The 21,259-nt window shown below is 36.3% G+C and overlaps 1 protein-coding gene across 4 annotated transcripts in view; it reads left to right on the plus strand.

The window, feature by feature from the left end:
- The window catches only part of CSDE1 (cold shock domain containing E1), a 35,639-nt gene extending 14,441 nt beyond the window's left edge, over positions 1–21,198 (plus strand). Inside the window, exons 3-21 of one of the 4 annotated variants that reach the window (XM_027535973.1) lie at positions 127–273; positions 1,921–2,119; positions 3,654–3,763; positions 4,161–4,253; positions 4,879–4,976; positions 7,320–7,401; positions 7,698–7,826; positions 7,936–8,061; positions 8,677–8,889; positions 10,469–10,609; positions 10,698–10,862; positions 12,185–12,292; positions 12,870–13,045; positions 13,682–13,794; positions 14,792–14,911; positions 17,618–17,796; positions 18,622–18,785; positions 19,341–19,473; positions 19,902–21,198. In XM_027535973.1, the coding sequence (XP_027391774.1) occupies positions 136–273; positions 1,921–2,119; positions 3,654–3,763; positions 4,161–4,253; positions 4,879–4,976; positions 7,320–7,401; positions 7,698–7,826; positions 7,936–8,061; positions 8,677–8,889; positions 10,469–10,609; positions 10,698–10,862; positions 12,185–12,292; positions 12,870–13,045; positions 13,682–13,794; positions 14,792–14,911; positions 17,618–17,796; positions 18,622–18,785; positions 19,341–19,473; positions 19,902–19,949 (2,535 nt within the window). In that variant the 5' untranslated portion in view covers positions 127–135 and the 3' untranslated portion in view covers positions 19,950–21,198. The remainder of the gene's footprint in view (positions 1–126; positions 274–1,920; positions 2,120–3,653; positions 3,764–4,160; positions 4,254–4,878; positions 4,977–7,319; positions 7,402–7,697; positions 7,827–7,935; positions 8,062–8,676; positions 8,890–10,468; positions 10,610–10,697; positions 10,863–12,184; positions 12,293–12,869; positions 13,046–13,681; positions 13,795–14,791; positions 14,912–17,617; positions 17,797–18,621; positions 18,786–19,340; positions 19,474–19,901) is intronic. The other 3 variants (XM_027535975.1, XM_027535974.1, XM_027535980.1) reach the window with 3 other exon arrangements.
- Positions 21,199–21,259: the final 61 nt, after the last annotated feature.

Here is a 21,259-nt window from a genome sequence, read left to right on the forward strand (position 1 = left end):
TCTGGTTAAATGATTGCTATTTTGCTGAAGTAACCTAATGGTAAAGGTAAAGATACACAGGTTGACTGTCAAATGTATTAAATTTTTATTGATGATAGTTATAAACATTGTGTTATGTTATCACAGCTGTTTGAGATGGAGAACGTTTTTACTGTGTCATCCGATCCTCATCCCCCTCCTGCAGCCCCTCCTTCACTTTCTTTACCTTTATCTTCATCTTCTACCTCATCTGGGACTAAAAAACAAAAGAGGACCCCCACGTATCAGAGATCTGTAAGTCAGGGAAGCAGTCATCCTAGCTTTTTTTCTTTGTGTTAAGAGCATGACTAAGAAGCATCACTCAGTTTGATTGAAATACCCTGCAAACTTACTTTCTAACTTCCCTAAGCATTTCTTTCACCTTGAATCTTGAAAGGTAAGTTTAGTAGTTTAGGGCTTGCTACTCAGAGGGTGTCCAGGAAGCAAAAGCATCGGTATCCCCTTGGGAATTTGTTAGAAACAGATAATCTCAAACCCCTGCCAGTGAGTCAGATTTTGTATTTTAACCAGATCACTGGGTAACTTCACTTTGACGTGCCCTAGTTTAGAGTCTATATTGTGCATGTGGTTTTGAATCCTCTGTCATTTGACTTTTGTAAGTCATTTAATCTCAGTGTCTATTTCATCATTAGTAAAATAGGGACAGTATTACATGCTCCTGGGCTTTTGTAAAAATTAAATGAGTTAACACATCCAGCACAAAACAGTGTCTACCATGAAAGAACTGGAACTAACCACCTATAGATGTGATGGCTTTGTTTTGCATGGTTTGGCTGTCCCACACAGTGTTTAACTACTTGAAACTTGGGTTTATGTTTCTATAATTTCAGTGGTCTCTTTTTCCTAATGAAAAATATTCTTATTAATGCCCAACATCAGACAAGTAAAAATGCTTATGAGTCAAATTTTCAATGAAAAGGTCTAAAACTAGTTGTAAGGATGTGGATATGTTGCTATAGTAGATCAGTGATAGACCTAACCTTCCCTAGGGATTTTGTCCTGTGTCCTGCTTCACTTAAATAAAATGAATACACACTGTGATAGACAGTATCTGATGATTAAATAGGTCCCAGTACATTGCATTTAAATAGCCCCTCTTATATTAAAGAGTGTTTTATTTTGCTTTATCTAATCATAGAAACAGATGACAGTATTTGGAGATTTCATCAGTGTCTGAAACAAATGAAAAGATTTCTTTTAATTGTGCCTGTGAAGTGATTGATTATTTTTAGGATTGAAGAGCTTTTGTTGTCTTGGAGTACTTAGAAAACTCTTGTCTAATCACTGTTTTCAGTCGTCTTCCATTAAAAGACCTGAGCATGCATGCATTTTCTAGTTTGAAATAAGTATTGCATAGAAGGTTTCTTTTTTTTTTTTTTAGAAGGTTTCTTTTATTCTTTTTACTAACTTAAGTAATTGCCTTCAAGATGCATGGCTTACCAAATAGCATCAAGGTTTCTATTTCTCTTTCAAAATAAATAAATTCCTTAATGATATGTCTTGGTAGTTTGGTTTTCCATCTTGTGAATATTAGTTACCTTTGTCCTGATGATGTTTTAGTAATTTAATTAAAGGCAGCTTTTACTTATGTGGTTGCTTTGTCTTAATATTTAAACTCCAGAAATTTGATTTGTGGGAAGTGAAAATCCTACCATAAATTGGGACGGTTCCCCAAAATAATTTGAATTACTTCCTCTGAAATGTTTTATTGGCTAAATTAACATTTCAGTAATAAAAACATAATCTTCCCTTTACTTGTATTACCTTAATTTTCTTTGCCTTTTCATATTAAAAGTTCGGTGATTTGTTAATCAGACGTAGTATGCTACAGAGAGAATGTACAGATCTGTATGTATTGAGTTCTTTCTCTTTTTAAAACAGATGAGCTTTGATCCAAACCTTCTCCACAACAATGGACATAATGGGTACCCCAATGGTACTTCAGCAGCACTGCGTGAGACTGGGGTTATTGAAAAACTGCTAACCTCTTATGGATTTATTCAGTGTTCAGAACGGCAAGCTAGACTTTTCTTCCACTGTTCACAGTATAATGGCAACCTGCAGGACTTAAAAGTAGGAGGTAATTTGTCGATTCTCCTTTTTATAAAACTGATCCCAAATTTTTCTTGCATATCAACTTATTCCTGACAGTGCTATGGTTTTGGCCTTTTCATTGTACCAATTACTGAAGTTTGTCTATATAAATCAGCAAAATCCTGATTTTACTTGTGGTGGTGATCTTTTTGAGGGATGAAAGAGTTATTGAGTAAAAGATACCTTTGAATATTTTTTAAGTAAATACTTGGTAGCTTTGTTACTCCCATAATAATGATTGTTTGGCTATTAGGTTTTAAGCCAGTAAAATAAAACTTTTATATTGTTAGTTTTAATTGTTTTGCCTGTTCCTACTTTGGGTAGTAGCTGAAAAAAAATAACTCTTCCGATGTTACCATTGAACTATATGGAAATTCATTTTGGCTGACATCATAGAAATTACTTTCATGTGTAGAAAAAATGTGGCTTATTAAAGGACTGAAGTTACAGGGTCTCTGTGTGTGTTATAAAATATCTTTGAGAAAAAAGAGCAATAGTTAACTCATTACTGACCAAGGATTTTTGCAGAAACCAGTGTCTGATATTTTTATCTTGACTGGCCAGAAATTAATTCTGTTATTTCACTAACACTTTGTGGATTATTGTGTGCAGTAGTTAACACCTGACACACCTGTAAAGGCTTCTCCAGCATCATGAGTTTCATTTTCACTTTCTGTATCAGAATCTGTCACTAAGGATTTTTGTGTTTTTGTTGGTCTAATAGTCACATTGTCTGAACTATATTTTGAAGAACTGTTATCTTCTGAGCCACTAGTATATACGTCTCTCAGATAAAGAATCTGTAAAATTCACCAAAAAATTATTCACTCAAAATTTTGCAATGTCATTTAAAAAATTTTTACGGTGATAAACTTGCATTTATAATATACACAGGGTTGGCACAAAAAGCAAAATGAATGATAAGGACAGTCATAACTTGTGTAATGAACCTGTGATAAATTTTAAGATCTACTGACTTTGAACAGTGATGTTGATTATCTTTTTCTAAAAATGTATTGATAACGTCTCTGGTCAATAATGTGTTAACGTGAATATTTGGCATTCCAAATATTGTATAAGAGTGTTATATTGGTTAATCCTCATTTTACAGATGAAGTAACTGAGGGTATAGAGGGATTTTAAGGTGGGGGGAAGCTTGCCAAATCACATCATCATTACGTATTTGTAGTATGTGTAAGTGCCATGAAAACTAAGACTGAGATACTACTAACTTAGTCTAAAGCAGTGGTTCTGAAACATTAGTGTGTATCAAAGTTACCTACAAGGCTTGTTAAAACATAGATAGCTGTACCTGATGCCCAGAGCCTGTTTTTGAATAAGTCTGGAGTGGGCCCTGAGAATTCACCTGTCTGCTGTGCTTCAGGTGATGTTGCTGCTGCTTCCATTGGTCCAGGGACTACACTTAGAGAAAAAACTCAAATGCAGCATTAAGTTTAACTCTAAAGTGAGATACCATTTTACCAAAATTAGTTCAACAAATATAACACTCTTTATTTTAGATGATGTTGAATTTGAAGTATCATCTGACCGGCGGACTGGGAAACCCATAGCTGTTAAACTGGTGAAGATAAAACAAGAAATCCTCCCTGAAGAACGAATTAATGGACAAGTTAGTGACTTTGGTGTTTATATTTTCTTAGGGCCCTGAATTTGCTTATCTTTCACATTAGAAAAGGAAGATTCACCCCATCTCCTCAGTTTGCACGCAAGAGAGCTATAGTATATAAAAGTTACTATTTTAAAATTGTATCAGAAGCACTGGCATTTCTTGACCTGAAATAAAAATTTGGTCAAGAGTCATTTGGGTTTTTACATATAACCCTAAGTCTATACTTACAGTCAGTTGATGTACTGTAAGTTTGAAACTTGGCAGCATGACATCCTCTGTGGATCATATTAAAATGCATCCCTATGTATAGTATAGAGGATATTAAAATTCAGTTTATATTGAACAGTGCTGCTCCTGAAATGATTAGCAATGGAAATTTTTTTTTTTTGACTGGTAGGTTGTGTGCGCTGTTCCTCACAACTTAGAGAGTAAATCTCCAGCTGCCCCGGGTCAGAGTCCAACAGGGAGTGTATGCTACGAACGTAATGGGGTAAACTTGTGTATTTTTCTTAAACCTTTGCCTGATCCACCATGTGATCTATAAGCGTACTTTAAAATTCAAAATAGAAAACGTAAGCTGCAGTTGATTAAAAATCAGTTTTAAATTTGGTTTCAAAGAGGCTTTGAGTGCAGCATAATCAAAAACTTTAAAAAGAAAAAAAAATCCATAGGACTTCCAAGTGTCTTAGCTTGCCCAAGTGTGACCTTAGTTAGAACATTAAGGTAAAATGCTTCTTTTACTTACTTTTTGGGGGGGTTGTGGGAAGGGATCTTTTTTCTGGTTCCTTTTAAGCACTAACTCCAGCTTTTTTGTTTGGAATGCCTTATATAAAAATTGTTTTCTTGAAATGTAACTACAGCCTCTGGGCAAATGCTTCCACGTGTTTAAGCTTTTTGAAGTTGGATTGCTGCTCAGCTGTGGACTCGCAAAAGTCATCAGCACCTTGGAGGGAAAGTGTGTTTATATGCATAAGTTAATTTACTTGTCAAAAAGTCATTTAATTTTAAGAGATTTGGTTTTAAATGCCAGTTTAAGAAGTATTTAACAAAGTAAATCACATTATACAGTGAACATGCATCCTGCAATATAGTAATAATAACTTGTTAATTCACAGGAAGTGTTTTATCTGACTTACACCCCTGAAGATGTTGAAGGGAATGTTCAGCTGGAAACTGGAGATAAAATAAACTTTGTAATTGATAACAATAAACAGTAAGTTCTTTTCTCCCATTTAAATGTATTTTTTCTTTTTGGAAGTAAGAAGTTTGAAGTGAGTCAAAACCTAACTTGTAAATCTGGATAATTGTCATGATCTTTTAAATTGGTATTCATCAGCTAAACATCTGAGCATCAGTTCTATGATAAGCACTATGCAGGGTGTCAGAAATAGGATAATTAAAACATGATCAGAACTTTGAAGGATCTCTACTGGAGATGAGTGAAAGTCTTACCAAACAGCAGTGCTTGAGGTGCACTTTGAGATGAGGAGTCACTAGGGAAATGAGAAAAACATTCTGGGTAGAGGAAGTAGCATTTGGGCAAAATGGCCAAAAGTTTGAGTTGATTGAATTGACTGGATCATAGAAGGATGAAGTTTGAAGTTTATTCATTAGTAGTAACAGGAATCTTTGAAGGATTTTAATTGGGGAAGTATGGTTTCAATTGTTGGAAGTGGTGGGGATGGTAGGCTTTTGGAGAGTAGGGATCCTCTAGATAAGAGGCAGAGATTTGAGAGTTAATATGAAAGATAAGGGTCTAATATGGATAGGCCAGTGGTGGTAGGGTATAGAACTCAAATCACGTAAGAGAAAAAAAAAATGACCAAGTTTAATAACTTGATAGAGGAGTATATTAGATCTAAGGGAAGAGGAGTCCCAAATGCCATTTTTCTTGCTTGGGCTACTAGACAGCTAATGATAGCAGTAACTGGACTTAGGAGGTACGGCAGAAAGATTAAGGGTGGGAGAAGAATTACGCTTATTTTGGCATTTTGAATTTGAGGTGTCTGTGGGTGAAGATATTAAATATGTAGTTGTATGTATAGATCTGATCAAGCTAGTGACAGGCAGGAGATTGAGCTGTTGAATTCCTTGGCATAAGCAGTTAAGGAAAGTGTACTTAAGAAAGCCCAGGGATGGTTATTTTTACTTTAGACTGGAAAAGATAGATATAAGGGAACTTAAAAATAGGAGAAAGTGCTGGGAATAGACTTTCACTGGCAGTACAGAATAAAGTTCCAGTGGTTTGTGCAGAATTATTAGCCTTGAGCTTTACCTCTTGTAAGACTAGAAGAAATCAGATTGAGTAACAGGTATGGATATTAGTAGTTTTAGTCTGAGACCTCAAATTAATCTTAAGTAGGAAACTAGGGAATAGGGCTTGAGGTGGATGGGGAGCCAATGAAAGGGTTTTATTTAATCCTAATAAAGTCTTGAATGTGCTAGGTCTTGTACTAAATATTTATGTATAGTTGTTAATCCTCAGAACTAAGTCTTCCATGTGTAAAGTGAGGTATGTTCTCATAAAGTGACTTGCCTAAAGTCACACAGCTTTTAAATTGACATTTCAATCCCAAATCTGGCTCTAAATAAGACCTTTTCACTATAGTGAGTTGCAAAAGCACATAGGATTTTTCCAGGATCTTCTGTTAGTCTGTTAAGTTTCTGAAATAAAAAGGACAGTTGTCCATGAAGGACTTTGTCCATGAAGAATTAAGGGAAGTAACAGACCAGTAGCTTGGTCTGAAGATCTTAAAAACAACACCAACAAATACTCTTCCATCTTATACAGTTTGTGCCATCTTTAAGGGCTTCCTGGTAGCTCAGATGGTAAGGAATCTGCTTGTAATGCAAGAGACCTGGGTTCGATCCCTGGGTTAGGAAGATCTGGAGAAGGGAATGGTTACCCATTCCAATATTCTTGCCTGGAGAATTCCACGGACAGAGGAGCCTGGTGGGCTAGTCAGTGGGGTCACTGTCAGATTTACATGCTGCTGCTCAAAGATGGGGACAGTTTAGCAACATGACATCTCTCTTTTCAGTGGAGGTGAATGTCACTTTTTTTTAAAGCATAGCAAATATCTCCTATAATCACTGCATTTACTCAAGGTTTCTTTGCTGTATAATTGATGGGATAGCTACTGAATTCAGTATTCATTGTAAACAGGACCATCTCTTACTTATCTCTGTTTCCCCATGTTTGTATGCAGTACATAATTCCTACTCAGTGTTTGTTCAAGTAATGGCCTTTCTAAAACCTTAGCATTCCCCATCTGATGGCATCCAATTTGTGGACTTATTTTCAACAGCCCAAAAGGAAAACGGTCACATATATATGTGCCCAGTTTCAAAAGCTAGGGAGTTTGGGCAAAAGTCCTTTGCATGTGAAGCTATATGAAAAGGATTGTGTATTAGGAAATCTTATATTAGTGATAATGCAGAAGTGTTAAGGGCTTAGAAAACTATTGTTTCTCTAAAGTCATTGTATCTAACCAGATCAATGCATTTTCCACCCCTCTTTGTTCCCCACTATCCCCACCTGATTCTTTTTTTCCAGTACTGGTGCTGTAAGTGCTCGTAATATTATGCTGTTGAAAAAGAAACAAGCTCGCTATCAGGGAGTAGTTTGTGCCATGAAAGTAAGTGTCATCAAATTTGACAAACTTGAGTTTTTTTTTTGGCTGTGTTAAGTCTTTCAAACTCAAGTCTTTGGATTTTCTTCTTTGTCTTTCCTTTAAAAAATATTAACTTCAAAAGCAATCTGGTTACTAATTATATTCTTTAAAATGGCCATTTCATTGGTATTAATATTAGACTTTACCAAATAATAATGTTGCCACTTAAAAGGCTTCTTAATTGTAAATTGTAATCATAAATATATATGCTGAATAGTGCATAATATTCCTGCTTTTTTTTCATATTTGTTTGCCTCTAGGAGGCGTTTGGCTTTATTGAAAGAGGCGATATTGTAAAGGAGATATTCTTTCACTATAGTGAATTTAAGGGTGACTTAGAATCCTTACAGCCTGGAGATGACGTGGAATTCACAATCAAGGACCGAAATGTAAGATAGTTAAATAACTTGACCTTTGACCTTCTTTTAAAGTAAGTAGTTAAAATGTATGAAACACTTAAAATGACATGTGTGCCCCCTATGCTCCTTTCTGGTTTAGGGTAAAGAAGTTGCAACAGATGTCAGACTGTTGCCTCAAGGAACAGTCATTTTTGAAGATATCAGCATTGAACATTTTGAAGGAACTGTAACCAAAGTCATCCCCAAAGTACCCAGTAAAAACCAGGTAAATAGTCTTTTTTCAGGAGAGTCATCTTTTGCCTCATCAGAAATAAGAGTAATATGGTGTGGTATACAGAAGTTTTTTTATATTCAATTAATGTAATTTTGTATTAAGTATTTAATGTGTAGAATTTAAATAGGAAACCATTGGTAGGTACATTCATGAATATATTGTTTGTTTGTTTTAGCTGGGTGATATGGAGAAAGGGACCAAAAAAATTGCTGGTTAGATGGGAGGGAAAACAATTCATGTCTGTGTGCTTGGGCCCCAGTTGGGCTTGTATGTAAGGGGTCTGGGGGGAGTGAAAAGATGAGACCAGTGGTATCATTGTTAAGGAAATGTAAAACATAAGAGATTGGATTTTTTTTTTTTCCCTTAAATAAAATCTCTCAGTATCAGAGTGCAGGATCTTAACTGCAGTATCATGAGTTCATGGTTGTGTCATGTGACCACAGAACACAAAAGCTTTCAAATTGAACATAGGTTTTCAACACCTTTTTTTCCTTTAGGGAGTTATCTATTATAAATAACATGGGTTTACTATGTGTTCTTCTTGTTTGACTTAGAACTAGGAAGGATGAGAAATCTCCAGCTAAAATAGTTTTTCCTTCTCATCAGAATGACCCATTGCCAGGACGCATCAAAGTTGATTTTGTGATTCCTAAAGAACTTCCCTTTGGAGACAAAGATACAAAATCCAAGGTGACCCTGTTGGAAGGTGACCACGTTAGGTTTAATATTTCAACAGACCGTCGTGACAAATTAGAACGAGCAACCAACATAGAAGTTCTATCAAATACATTTCAGTTCACTAATGAAGCCAGAGAGATGGTAAGTGTTAGATGCGTATCCAAAGTGGAAGGTAGGTGGGACAATGTTATATGTAAGTTTGTAATATGGTATTGAAAATTCTTTGAGGCATGACAATATTGGGTAGTTACCTTATTAAGGTGATTAAGAATATAGACATTGAATCAATCTTGGTTTGACACCTAACTGGTTACCTTGAAATATATGTGAGAAGGTTTTAGAATGGAAATTTGGAGAGGATGATTTCTAAGGTCTTTTGAAAGTCAGTGCTTCTCTGGCCCTTAAATATGAAGACTGAGTTGATTTAAGTTCATCATTGTAGAAAGTAGATTTTTCCAGATTGTTCCATAAAATACTCCACAAAGTAGGTTTTGTTTTTATAGTAGGACTTGAAATTTTTTATTAGTGAATATATGTCTGGAAATGATGCCCGTGTTGCCCAAACATATTTTTAAAGTTAAGCTTTGATGAATTAGTTTTATCAGATGTAATATACATTTGGTGCTGTTTACAGTTAATAGCTACAGCAGGGCGGTGGACTGGTTGGTCCTCAGCCTGTTAGGAACCAGGCTGCACAGCAGGAAGTGAGCAGCAGGCAAGCCCTCTGCTCCCCATTGCTCGCATTACAGCCTGAACCCCCTCCCTACCCCCCACCTCTAGGTCTTTGGAAGAGTTGTCTTCCGTGAAATGGATCCCTGATGCCAAAAAAGTTGGGGACTGCTGATCTGTAATATTTCCCAGTGTTTGACATTTGCAGTGTTTGCAAAAAAATGTTTCTTAGATGTGTTTGGCTTTACAGTATGGAGAACATTGTTGAATAGCTTGGTTGTCATCAGGATTTAGCAAGGATTAAATGTCAGAATGTAACTTAGGCTGTATTCAAAACTGATTATAGAGTAATCATCTCTGTAATATGTAAATATGCAATATGTAAGTCATTGATGTGTTGATAGTAATTGTTTCAGTAACTATTCATGTATCTGTCATGTCCAGTTATTCTGGATATAAGGCCTTTACAGAGCTGATAATTTAATACGAAGGAAAAAAACCATGAGGATGGGACTTTATATAGTTTATTTTTCAAACCTAAATCTTAAATCCTCCTGTGCCTAAGCTCAAAAGATTTTTGAAATTGAGATTATAAAGTTGCCTTTAGTTGACTTTTGAGGTATTTGAAGTATTGTTCTGTAGATTTTTAATTTCTGGAAGTTACAGTGTCATAAAGCTTGGGCATTATTTGGAATCCATTGTTTGCCACTTAGTAACTATGTGCTTTGGGCAAATTGCTTAACCTCTTTCGACCTCAGTTTCCTCGTCTTGTAAAACAATATTTTTGACAATTGAAAATTAAATGGAATATGCTGCATACATTTACTTCAGAAATACTTTTTCTACTGTTTATTGGCCAAGGAGTAGCATCTGGGGAGTCTCAGTTGCTTAGGGATTATTTTATTGAAATCAGTGAATTTGTATTTAAATGGAAATTTTTAAATGTGGATACAAGATTTGGATATTTAATTCCTGACATTTAATGTGATGATACTTCCAAATTTGAATGTTGTCTTGACAGTCTTCACAGCCAGTATTATTTTGGTTTCAGGGTGTAATTGCTGCCATGAGAGATGGTTTTGGTTTCATCAAGTGTGTGGATCGTGATGCTCGTATGTTCTTCCACTTCAGTGAAATTCTGGATGGGAACCAGCTTCATATTGCAGATGAAGTAGAGTTTACTGTGGTTCCTGTGAGTAGTTTTTGAGAAAAGTATGAGAGGTTTTCTTGGTCCTTCCTTTTTCAGTTTTAAGTTACTTTTTTTTTTTAATCATTTGTAGGATATGCTCTCTGCCCAAAGAAATCATGCTATTAGGATTAAAAAACTTCCCAAGGGCACGGTTTCGTTCCACTCCCATTCAGATCATCGTTTTCTGGGCACTGTAGAAAAAGAGGCCACTTTTTCGAATCCTAAAACCACTAGCCCAAATAAAGGCAAAGAAAAGGTAAGTTTTAATCAAAATGATTTTTACAGTTTGTCTCTTCTCTTTAAAGGAAACCACTGTTCACACAATAATGGAGTGTTAGTCTTTCAGAATTGCCTATAATATGAACAGTGAATCAGTCTAAAGCAAAGTTTTTAATCTCAGCAATATTAACATCTTGAGCTGGATAAGTCTTTGGGAAGGAGGAGGTGGGTAGCTGTTCTTTGCGTTTGGGCATGTTTAGCAGCATCCCTCTCTGGCTTTTACTCACTACTACTACTAAGTCGCTTCAGTCATGTCCGATTCTGTGCGACCCCACAGATGGCAGCCCACCGGGCTCTGCTGTCCCTGGGATTCTCCAGGCAAGAACACTGGAGTGGGTTGCCATTTCCTTCTCCAATGCATGAAAGTGAAAAGTAAAAGTGAAATCACTCCGTCATATCTGACTCTTCACGACCCCATGGACTACAGCCTACCAGGCTCCTCTGTCCATGGGATTTTCCAGGCAAGAGTACTGGAGTGGGGTGCCATTGCCTTCTTCATTTACTCACTAGAGGCCAGTATCTTTTCTCCCGCTTTGTGACTGCCAGACATGTCTCCAGAATCTGCCAAATGTCTCCTGATCACTCCCAGTTTAGAACCACTCATCTGAAATGATAGTGTTTGTCATCCAAGAAATTTAAAACTTTGAAATTTTGGTAGACTGAATTCACACATTGGAATTCCCCATTTTTTAAAAAACCCACTGAATCTAAATATGAAGCTATCCATAAGATTATTTTTGCTCTTAGGTAACAGATTAAAAATTGTATAGAAACAGGTTAATTCAAACAATTTTAAATGCTGCTGTAAAAGGTAAGGGATCTTTGTCAAAAATTAATTCTTAAGCTGACAGCATCTGGGACAGTTTCACTAAGGACATTGACATATAATAGGTAGAGATAAATGAGGAAAGGATATTCCTCACGGAATAGAGGTACAGATGAGAAAGTCTCAAGGTTTCTTTATAAAGCACTAATTAGTTTAACAGGAAGATAGGACTTTTTCTTTGGGGAGGTGATTTCTGATTGGCTGTGAAAACTAGCATAGACCTGCCAGCAAGTTCTCCCTCTCAGTGTTAAAACTAGGATAAGACTTTAAGACCAGATGATAGCAGATTGAGTTGGCCTTGAGTTAAGGTAAGACCATATTTTTATTCATATGAAAAATATTTTAGAGAACCCTAAGTAAGAAATTTCTGCCTGTTCTCTGGCTCAGGATTCTATAATAACTGTAATTGTGCTGATACTGTTTTTTCAGTTGTTCTTGATTCTTTTCATTGTTTTCTGTCTGTATCTCTCTAGGAGACTGAGGATGGCATTATTGCTTATGATGATTGTGGGGTGAAATTGACTATTGCTTTTCAAGCCAAGGATGTGGAAGGATCTACTTCTCCTCAAATAGGAGACAAGGCAAGATAATTCTTCTTACTAGAGAAAGGAGAGGGAGGGAGAGTTAAAGGTTATCATCTTAATCTTAAATCCTGAAAACATGGTTTCTTTAAATTTTATCAAGTTGTGCTCCAATTCTTTTGTGCTTACAAGTTTAATATATATATGAACATCTTCCTATTTAAAAGCAGTTTATTCAATTAGAATAGGGTCTAGCAAGCTTTTGTTAAAAGCTTTTTGAAGAGTTAGTGTTTAAGCATTAGATATGTCAAAAGAATTACCTTATTTAAAATAAATAATATTGGTAAGAAAGTTAAAACATCAAAGTAAAATCATACCAAAGGTTTTTACATTGTGGTTAATTTTTATTGTACTTGGTTGGAATGTCTGGTTTTCTAATTGACTTCCTTTAAAGAAAGTGAGATCTGTAAGGAATACACACTGGAGAGCAACAACTTGATCCTTGTGAAAAATGGAATGAGAAATAGAAGTAATAGTTCTGGTGGAAATCTGTTCCATCAAATTATTTATACAGACTATTTAAGTGGAAAGCAAGGTCTGGGGGTGTTGTCATTTCCACACACCTTATTTTTCACAGGTTGAATTTAGTATTAGTGACAAACAGAGGCCTGGACAGCAGATTGCAACTTGTGTGCGACTCTTAGGTCGTAATTCGAACTCCAAGAGGCTCTTGGGTTATGTGGCAACTTTGAAGGATAATTTTGGATTTATTGAAACAGCCAATCATGATAAGGAAATCTTTTTCCATTACAGGTAAGGATTGCCTTTTAGGAACTTGGAGCTTCCATTCTCTGGTTTTAGAGTCAAAAATATTAATATTGGGTGGTTATGTAGTTTTTAATCTCAGATTTCATATTGGTAAAATTTTGGCAGTATATAAAGTTAATTGTCTACCTCTATATAGAAAACATGTGGTCAAAAGATATAAGAAGACCTGTATCTGCTTTGAACATTGTATAGGACCCTGTCTACTTCAGTAAAAGAATTCTGTTTTATATGTTGCTATCAGAGAATTGTGTATTTGATTTGGTATTATAGCATAGTGGTTAGCCATAGCCCATAGCATGGGCTCTTAGAACCATACAGTTTCAGTTTGAATCCAGTTTGAATTTCAGTTTGAATCTGCCACTTAATAGCTATGTAACTTTTATTATCTTTTTATTGAATGAAAATAACCTCCTAGCATCTTAGTTTCATTATCTTGAATCTGGGGATAATGGTACCTCTTCATAGGATATTCTTGAAGATCATATGAGTCAGTGCTTAAAACTGTATCCAATTTGTAAGCACATCATGAATATTACAATAGAAGAAATAAAGGCTGCTTGCTCCCGTTGATGTTTGTGGTAAATATTTATTCAAATATCATTTCCTCCCCCTCCCCTGCAGTGAGTTCTCTGGTGATGTTGATAGCCTGGAACTGGGGGACATGGTCGAGTACAGCTTGTCCAAAGGAAAAGGCAACAAAGTCAGTGCAGAAAAAGTGAACAAAACACACTCAGGTAATGAATTGTGACTTCTAATGAAGTCAAAGGCCTATTCTTTAGGTAAAAGGGTGAAGGGTAAGGTGGGAGAGGGAGCAAAAACCCTATTGTTCTAGGTCAGTGTTCTCTAGGTGTGATCCCTAGATACAGCATCATCACCTAGCCACTTGTTAAAAATACATGTTCTTTGACCCCAACCCTACTGAAACTTTGGAGATGGGTACCCTGTTTTAACAAATCCTGCAAGTAATTCTGATGAACACTGAAGTTTGAAAACCACTGTTCTAGATTATTTAGATCATTTGCTTTGAGTTTATTGTCAATTCTATAACTCTTTTTCAAAAATAACCCCAGGATAATCTCCATGGGATTAGAGAGGGAGGCATGCCTCTAGAAGACTTACTTAAATAAGAATGAGTTTAAATGTGAAAAATAATGGGAACTTCAGAAAATCGTTGCTGTTTAGAATCTTTGATTTCTTGCAGCTTCCTTTTTGGGTTTTATGTAATACAATTTCCCAAATAACACTTTCCCTTAATGTTTTTCTAGAGAAATAGGAGTTAAGAATGTTCATTCAGTTTAACAAATAACCTAGATGTATGCTGTGTTTTAGATACTGGGGGTACAGCAATGAAGAAATAAGACAAATTGGCAAGCAAGATGAGTGAAATACTATATGTAGTATGTTCAGAAAGATATTAAGATAAAATAAGTTGGAGAAGTATATAAGTATTGGGGTTGCCACTACTTCTAGAGACCAGGGAATACCTCACTATAAAGGTGACATCTGGTCACCTGGAAAAGGTGAGAGGGTGAGACGTGTTTAAATATGAATACTTACTAATTCTTTGAACATCTTTAATAAGAGCTTAGAAGTATTTTAAGACTAGCAGACAACCAGCTAGCCCTCTATTAACATTTGTCCTGATGATTTTTGCTTTTTGATTTTTAATCCTGTGGAATAGCATTTCAATATAATTGTTGAGAGAAAGGTATACATGCTTTTGTTTTGTAGTGAATGGCATTACTGAGGAAGCTGATCCCACCATCTACTCTGGTAAAGTCATTCGCCCCTTGAGGAGTGTTGATCCAACACAGAATGAGTACCAAGGAATGATTGAGATTGTGGACGAAGGTAAGAACATCTTTATCATGTTTTGAAATTTGCCTTACCTTCAGATGAGCATGTCGAAGATTTAAAAATGTGGTGTTGCATTTGTCCTTAAAAACTGAATTAAGGAGAAGTGATTTTATTCTCCTACCCATGCTTGGCTGTTTTTTTTTTTTTATTTCTTGGAAATGAGATCAGCCTGGGTTTATGTGAATAAATGACTGATATGTGAGCTACTAACTGAGTTATAATAGACTAAGAACAAAATCTCACACTAAAAATATGCATTTAATGGTTGATAATCAGACATTGACAATTGGCTGGGTTTAACACAATTTTGTCCTCTATTATTCACTGGTTATTTACATCAGTATTGACAAAATGTTCTAGTAAGTATTCAATTCTATAAACATTTTTGCTTCCTGGAAAATTTTACTATGTCTGTTACTTACAGGATACCATGAAGATCCTACTACTTGTCTCTAGGTCAAGGCTCCCTATTTTTTCATTTTTCTGCCTTTTTTCCCCCAATCTTTGACAACTCCCTGAGAACTGCTATAATGGCTTGCTCCAGATAATACCAGAAAGACCAACAGGTTTGCAATGGAAATACAGTAGGGAATACTGGATGATTAATATAGCAGAATTACTGTAAGGATGAGGTTGATAAGAGGGTTTGAAATGCCAACAAAAGATGATAGCTTGATTTAAAAAGAGAATAAATCTTGTGCTATCTGGGAGTCATAGAAGAATATAAAGTGGAAAGAGCAGGTCATGAGAGAGAAGGAAATTAGCCTTGATGGACCTGTTCTTTTATCACATGAGTTCTTAGGAATTTCTTTTTTCTGTGAAACCAGTATCCTCATATATGCACATCTCCAAATATGAATTAACTTTATAGCAAGTCATTATTGAACTATGATGCCATAATGATTATCAAACCCCTAAAAGGGCCATGTGGGTGTGGGCAGCTAACTTTAACTCATGAGATAACATCAAAATATCCTTTTTTCTCTCTTTCATTTTCCCTTTTACCTTTTTTTGCATTCCCAACCCCTAATCCACTTAATCTTCAACACTTCGATATAGTCTAAAAGCAAGGTTTTTAGAAAAGGAAACTTCCCTGAAATCTCCAAGCCTAGAGTTTTCTGGGACTATACAGATCACATTTTCCCCACTTGGTGGTGAGAACACAGCTCTTTTAGGAAGACAGCTAACCTTAATATAAGACCAGGTGTTTCAGTGTTGGACAGACGTAGATCTGCACACAGGCTCTTTCACTTGCTAGCTGTATAACCTGACAAATTAAATCTTTCCTTACTCAGTTTCTTCATTTTTAAAATGAAGATAATATCTTCAACCTCAAAAGGTTCTATAAAGATTAAATATGAATCAGTATAGTGTTTAATAAATGGTAGTTACTACCAATATCACAGTCTTTTGCTGCTACTAAGTTGCTTCCGACTCTGTGCGACCCCGTAGACGGTGGCCCACCAGGCTCCCCCGTCCCTGGGATTCTCCAGGCAAGAACACTGGAGTGGGTTGCCATTTCCTTCTCCAATGCATGAAAGTGAAAAGCTAAAGTGAAGTCGCTCAGTCGTGTGTCGTGTCTGACTCTTTGCGACCCCATGGACTGTAGCCTACCAGGCTCCTCTGTCCATGGGATTCTCCAGGCAAGAGTACTGGAGTGGGGTGCCATTGCCTTCTCCGTCACTTAGTCTAGTTGTCTCTAATACTTCTGTATGACTTGCTCTATTTGGCAGTGTTTCCTCAAAGTTTTTAGTTTCTCTCGGTTTGAAAAGAAAATCTTCACTTGCCTCTGTAATCATCAAGAGAATGGTTAAATGCATTCCCAATTTTGAAGCTACTTCTTCCATCTGATATTTTTACCCTCATTTCTACTTTTGTTGATTAAGTGGTGAATTCACTATCCAGGTGAACTGATAGGTAGCTGAATGAACCCTTTGGCCTGGTTTTTATCTGTAGCCTGCCTTGACTTTCAGCCAACTTTTTATTCCAGGGCAAAGCTCAGCAAATAAGATGACTTGTTTTTATTAATAAAATTTTCTTGAAACACAACCACAGCTGTTCATTTACATACTGTCTTTGCTTTCTCACTGCCAACAGCAAAATTGAGTACTTGTGACAGAGATAGGAGTCTGTAAGATTAAAATATTTACTATCTGACATTAAGAAAAAGTGTGATGGTCCATCTAGGAGAAAAGTGCCTTAGGTTTGAGAGCGCCACAATCAGAACAAAGAAAGGAGGTGGAATGCCAAAAAATTTGTCTACGTTGTGCTTTTGCTTGTGCTTGGCTTGTTTAATGCCCAGTTGGGTATGGATCAGAAATGTTTTTGACTCGCTCATATTGTGCACTTGGAAAGAAGATAATCCAGTGGATCATGTGAGCAATCCATAGTGCTTTAAATTTAGGTAATGAGATGGTAAGTGATAGTGTTGTTGGAGTTTTTCATTTTCCCTATACACTTGGTTTAAAGCTGTTGATTAGCTAGTACAGTGACAATGAGCTACAAGTTTTCCTTTATTTTCATGGTAGTGTTTAGCATTCAGGATTTTATTGAAGCTTTAAAGTAGAATTTCTCAGGTATTAAAAATCTTAGTGAATATAATATTTTTAGCAAATTATTTAGAAATTTATTAGGACCATCAACAGAGAGGGCTGTTGTGAAATATTAGCTTTTAGACTTTGTACTTGCTTCTCCCTACAGGGGATATGAAAGGTGAAGTCTATCCATTTGGCATAGTTGGGATGGCCAACAAAGGGGATTGCCTACAGAAAGGGGAGAGTGTCAAGTTCCAGTTGTGTGTCCTGGGCCAAAACGCACAGACTATGGCCTACAACATCACACCCCTGCGTAGGGCTACAGTGGAGTGTGTGAAAGATCAGGTAAGTGGTAATACCTCCGGATCCAATTGGATCTTTTTATGAGTTGGTAACCAAAGCCTTAAATTTTTCAGCCAAGCAGGAACCATCGACATTCAATTTTTTTTTCCACTTTATCTTCCTTTTCAATGATTTGAAGATCATATTAAAAACTGAAAAACCACATGGAAAGAAAAAAATGGCAATAGTAGCAAAAGGAAAGTAAAAGTAGTACTAATAACTAACATAACGGGGAAAATAAGTTCAGAGTGAGACTTCCAGAATAGAAAGACATATTAACAGTTTTTCATTCTTGAGCACAGAGCTTCTTTTATAGACCACACAAAGAAAGAAACCATGTATATAGAAGTTTTCATAAAATAAACTTTGGGCAAACAAAACTTTCCTGGTACTTAAGATCTCAAGGGAATCTGTGAGTCCTTAGAGAAGACTTTTTTTTAAATTTCAGTACAGTGAATATAACATTTTGTATGGCTGTTTCTAGTAATACCATAACCCAGCTTGATTTTGGAAGGGAGCAGAACAAGCATATGTTCAAGTAACAACTTTTCTGATTTTGCTTAATTCAAAAGCTTGGTTCATGCATTATATGTAGGCACAAGATAACCTTTGTTACTCTGGCTGTGCTAGAGTGAATGGCAGTGATTTCAAACATACATTTCTTCCCTAAGTTTTGCAGACCCAGGCAGCTGAACTGGAGCATCAGCATTGACATGTTTTATAAATCCCCTTCTAATTAGGGTCATGCATTGTGTTTCATTCAAAGTGAGTTTCCTTTTCCCTCCTATGGTGTGTCTTTTTTACATTACTATCTTTTTAAATTTTCAGTTTGGCTTCATTAACTATGAAGTAGGAGATAGCAAGAAGCTCTTTTTCCATGTGAAAGAAGTTCAGGATGGCATTGAGCTACAAGCAGGAGATGAGGTGGAATTCTCAGTGATTCTTAATCAGCGCACTGGCAAGTGCAGTGCTTGTAATGTTTGGCGAGTCTGGTGAGTTTGTTGTTGTTCATTAGTAACCTTTGTCTTTTAACTTTTGCAATCTCTGCTTTATCATGTTCCTTGACTTTCCATCACTGCTTTTTGTAATTTGCTTCTGCCACTTTGTGGTAAATTCTTCATTGTCTAGATTTTATAGTTTACCATTTCTGGCACTATATTTTGTTTTCATAACACCATTAGCATGAGAGGAGCTAAGAGTCTCTGGAAATATTTCTTCATATTTTTCCTTTTCTATGGTTTTTTTTCATACCCAGTACCTTGTTTTATGTGTCTGCGGAACTGGTCTTTCTGATTGCAGACCAGTCTAGGGATGAACCTCACCCAAATGATTCTTTTAGCTCCTACACAGTAATAAACCTGGAGTTGGGAATGAAAAGATAAACCAACTTGTCTGTCCTGTCTTGCTAGCCAGTTGGCTAGGTGAGGCAAGAGTCCCCCCTCATTAACACTGAGTCATTTGGATAGTTAGGTAGAAGACACATTCTGCATGTACTTACTTTCTTCCCACCAAGTGTTGCTTATTCTCATCTCTTGACTTTGTTATAGCGAGGGCCCCAAGGCTGTTGCAGCTCCACGACCTGATAGGCTGGTCAATCGCTTGAAGAATATCACCCTGGATGATGCCAGTGCTCCTCGCCTAATGGTTCTTCGTCAGCCAAGGGGACCAGATAACTCAATGGTATGAAAGCATACAAGTTTTAGGGGGTAAATGGGGGCAACTGATAAACCAACATACTACTTGAGGTCCTATTTTAGTGTAGCTCAAAGAGCTTAATTTACGAAAGTGCTTCAAGTATCACTATCATAATCAGTTAGGATCCTTACATATTGGGTCAGCCCCTGACATAGTGGTTGCTTATAATAAGAGGAACGTTTGTTGGTGTTCTGATACTTTGAACATAGTTTAGGTAATAGATCAGGAAAGCTTACTATAGATTTCCTCCTCTGCAAAAGAATTGGTGGTGATAGAGAGTAATACTTTGGTATTATATATTAATATCACACATACATATATGTGATATATGTATCATGTTACATTTTGGGATTGTGAATGTGCCGTGATTGTCACGCACCTGGGTCATTAACTGCAATTTTATTTCTTCACAGGGATTTGGTGCAGAAAGAAAGATCCGTCAAGCTGGTGTGATTGACTAACCACATCCACAAAGCACATCATTAATCCACTATGATCAAGTTGGGGGGATTCTGGTGAAGGGTTCTGAATATCTCCCTCTTCATCCCTCCCAAAATCTGGAATACTTATTCTATTGAGCTATTACACCAGTTTTAACACCTTCCTCGTGTTATGTTTAAAAAAATAAATAAATTTAAGAAAACCATTTTAAAATTATGCACAGTTGCAGCCTGGAAAACTTAAGGTGGCGCCTTATAGTATCAATTTTAGGAGCTTTATTTGGTGCATTTAACGCAACTGGTAATTGCAAAATCCACTTCGCCTGTGTAAGAGAAAAATATAGACTGTTAACTTGTTGGCCCTATGAAATTCTGCACTTGATATTTAGTATATACTCTACCTTCATTACTTCTGGCAAGATTTCTGCCTTAGCACTCAGTTGCATTCTTTTTCCTTTTCTGTTTATTATGCTTTAATTCTGAGGACCATATGAGGGTAGAATATATTAAAAATTACCAAAATTTGTATAGGCAAACCATTTCCTTAAGTTGATGGCCAAATGTTAAAATGTTATTTTTCATATCATTTATAATCTTGTCACAGTCCACTTAACGAAGTTTGGTTAGATTTCAGTGAAAATTATCTTCCAGAGTAGTTTTTTTTTTTTTTTTTTTCCTGGCGTGGGGGGTGGGTAACTTTACTACAATTAGTATGTATGGTGCAGAATTTCATGCAAATGAGGTGTGCCAGCAGTGTGATAATTTAAACGTATTTAAACAAAAACAAAAAGACGAATGCACAAACTTGCTGCTGCTTAGATCACTGCAGCTTATAGGACCCAGTTTCTTTTACTGATTTCAAAACAAAACAAAAGAATAATAAAAAAGTTGTGCCTGAAATGAATCTTGTTTTTTTTATAAGTAGCCGCCTGGTTCCTGTGTCCTGTAAAAACAGGCACTTGACCCTTGGTGTAGCTTCTGTTCGACTTTTTATCACGGGAACGGATTGGTCTGATTACTTGGCCCTCATCTTGAATTGGCCATATACAAGGTCCCTGGCCAGTGGACTGAAGGCTTTGTCTAAGATGACATGGGTCAGCTCAGGGGATGTGGGGGAGGGTGTTTTATCTTCCCCGTTGTCGTTTGAGGTTTTGATCTTCTCTGGGTAAAGAGGCCATTTATCTTTGTAAACACATAACATTTTGCTTTCTCCAGTTTTCTGTTAATGGCGAAAGAATGGAAGCGAATAAAGTTTTACTGATTTTTGAGACACTAGCACCTAGCGCTTTCATTATTAAAACGTCCTGTATGGGAGGGGCGGGTCTGGGTGC

The sequence above is a fragment of the Bos indicus x Bos taurus genome, chromosome 3 (genome assembly GCF_003369695.1).
Source record: "Bos indicus x Bos taurus breed Angus x Brahman F1 hybrid chromosome 3, Bos_hybrid_MaternalHap_v2.0, whole genome shotgun sequence".
NCBI lineage: Eukaryota > Metazoa > Chordata > Mammalia > Artiodactyla > Bovidae > Bos > Bos indicus x Bos taurus.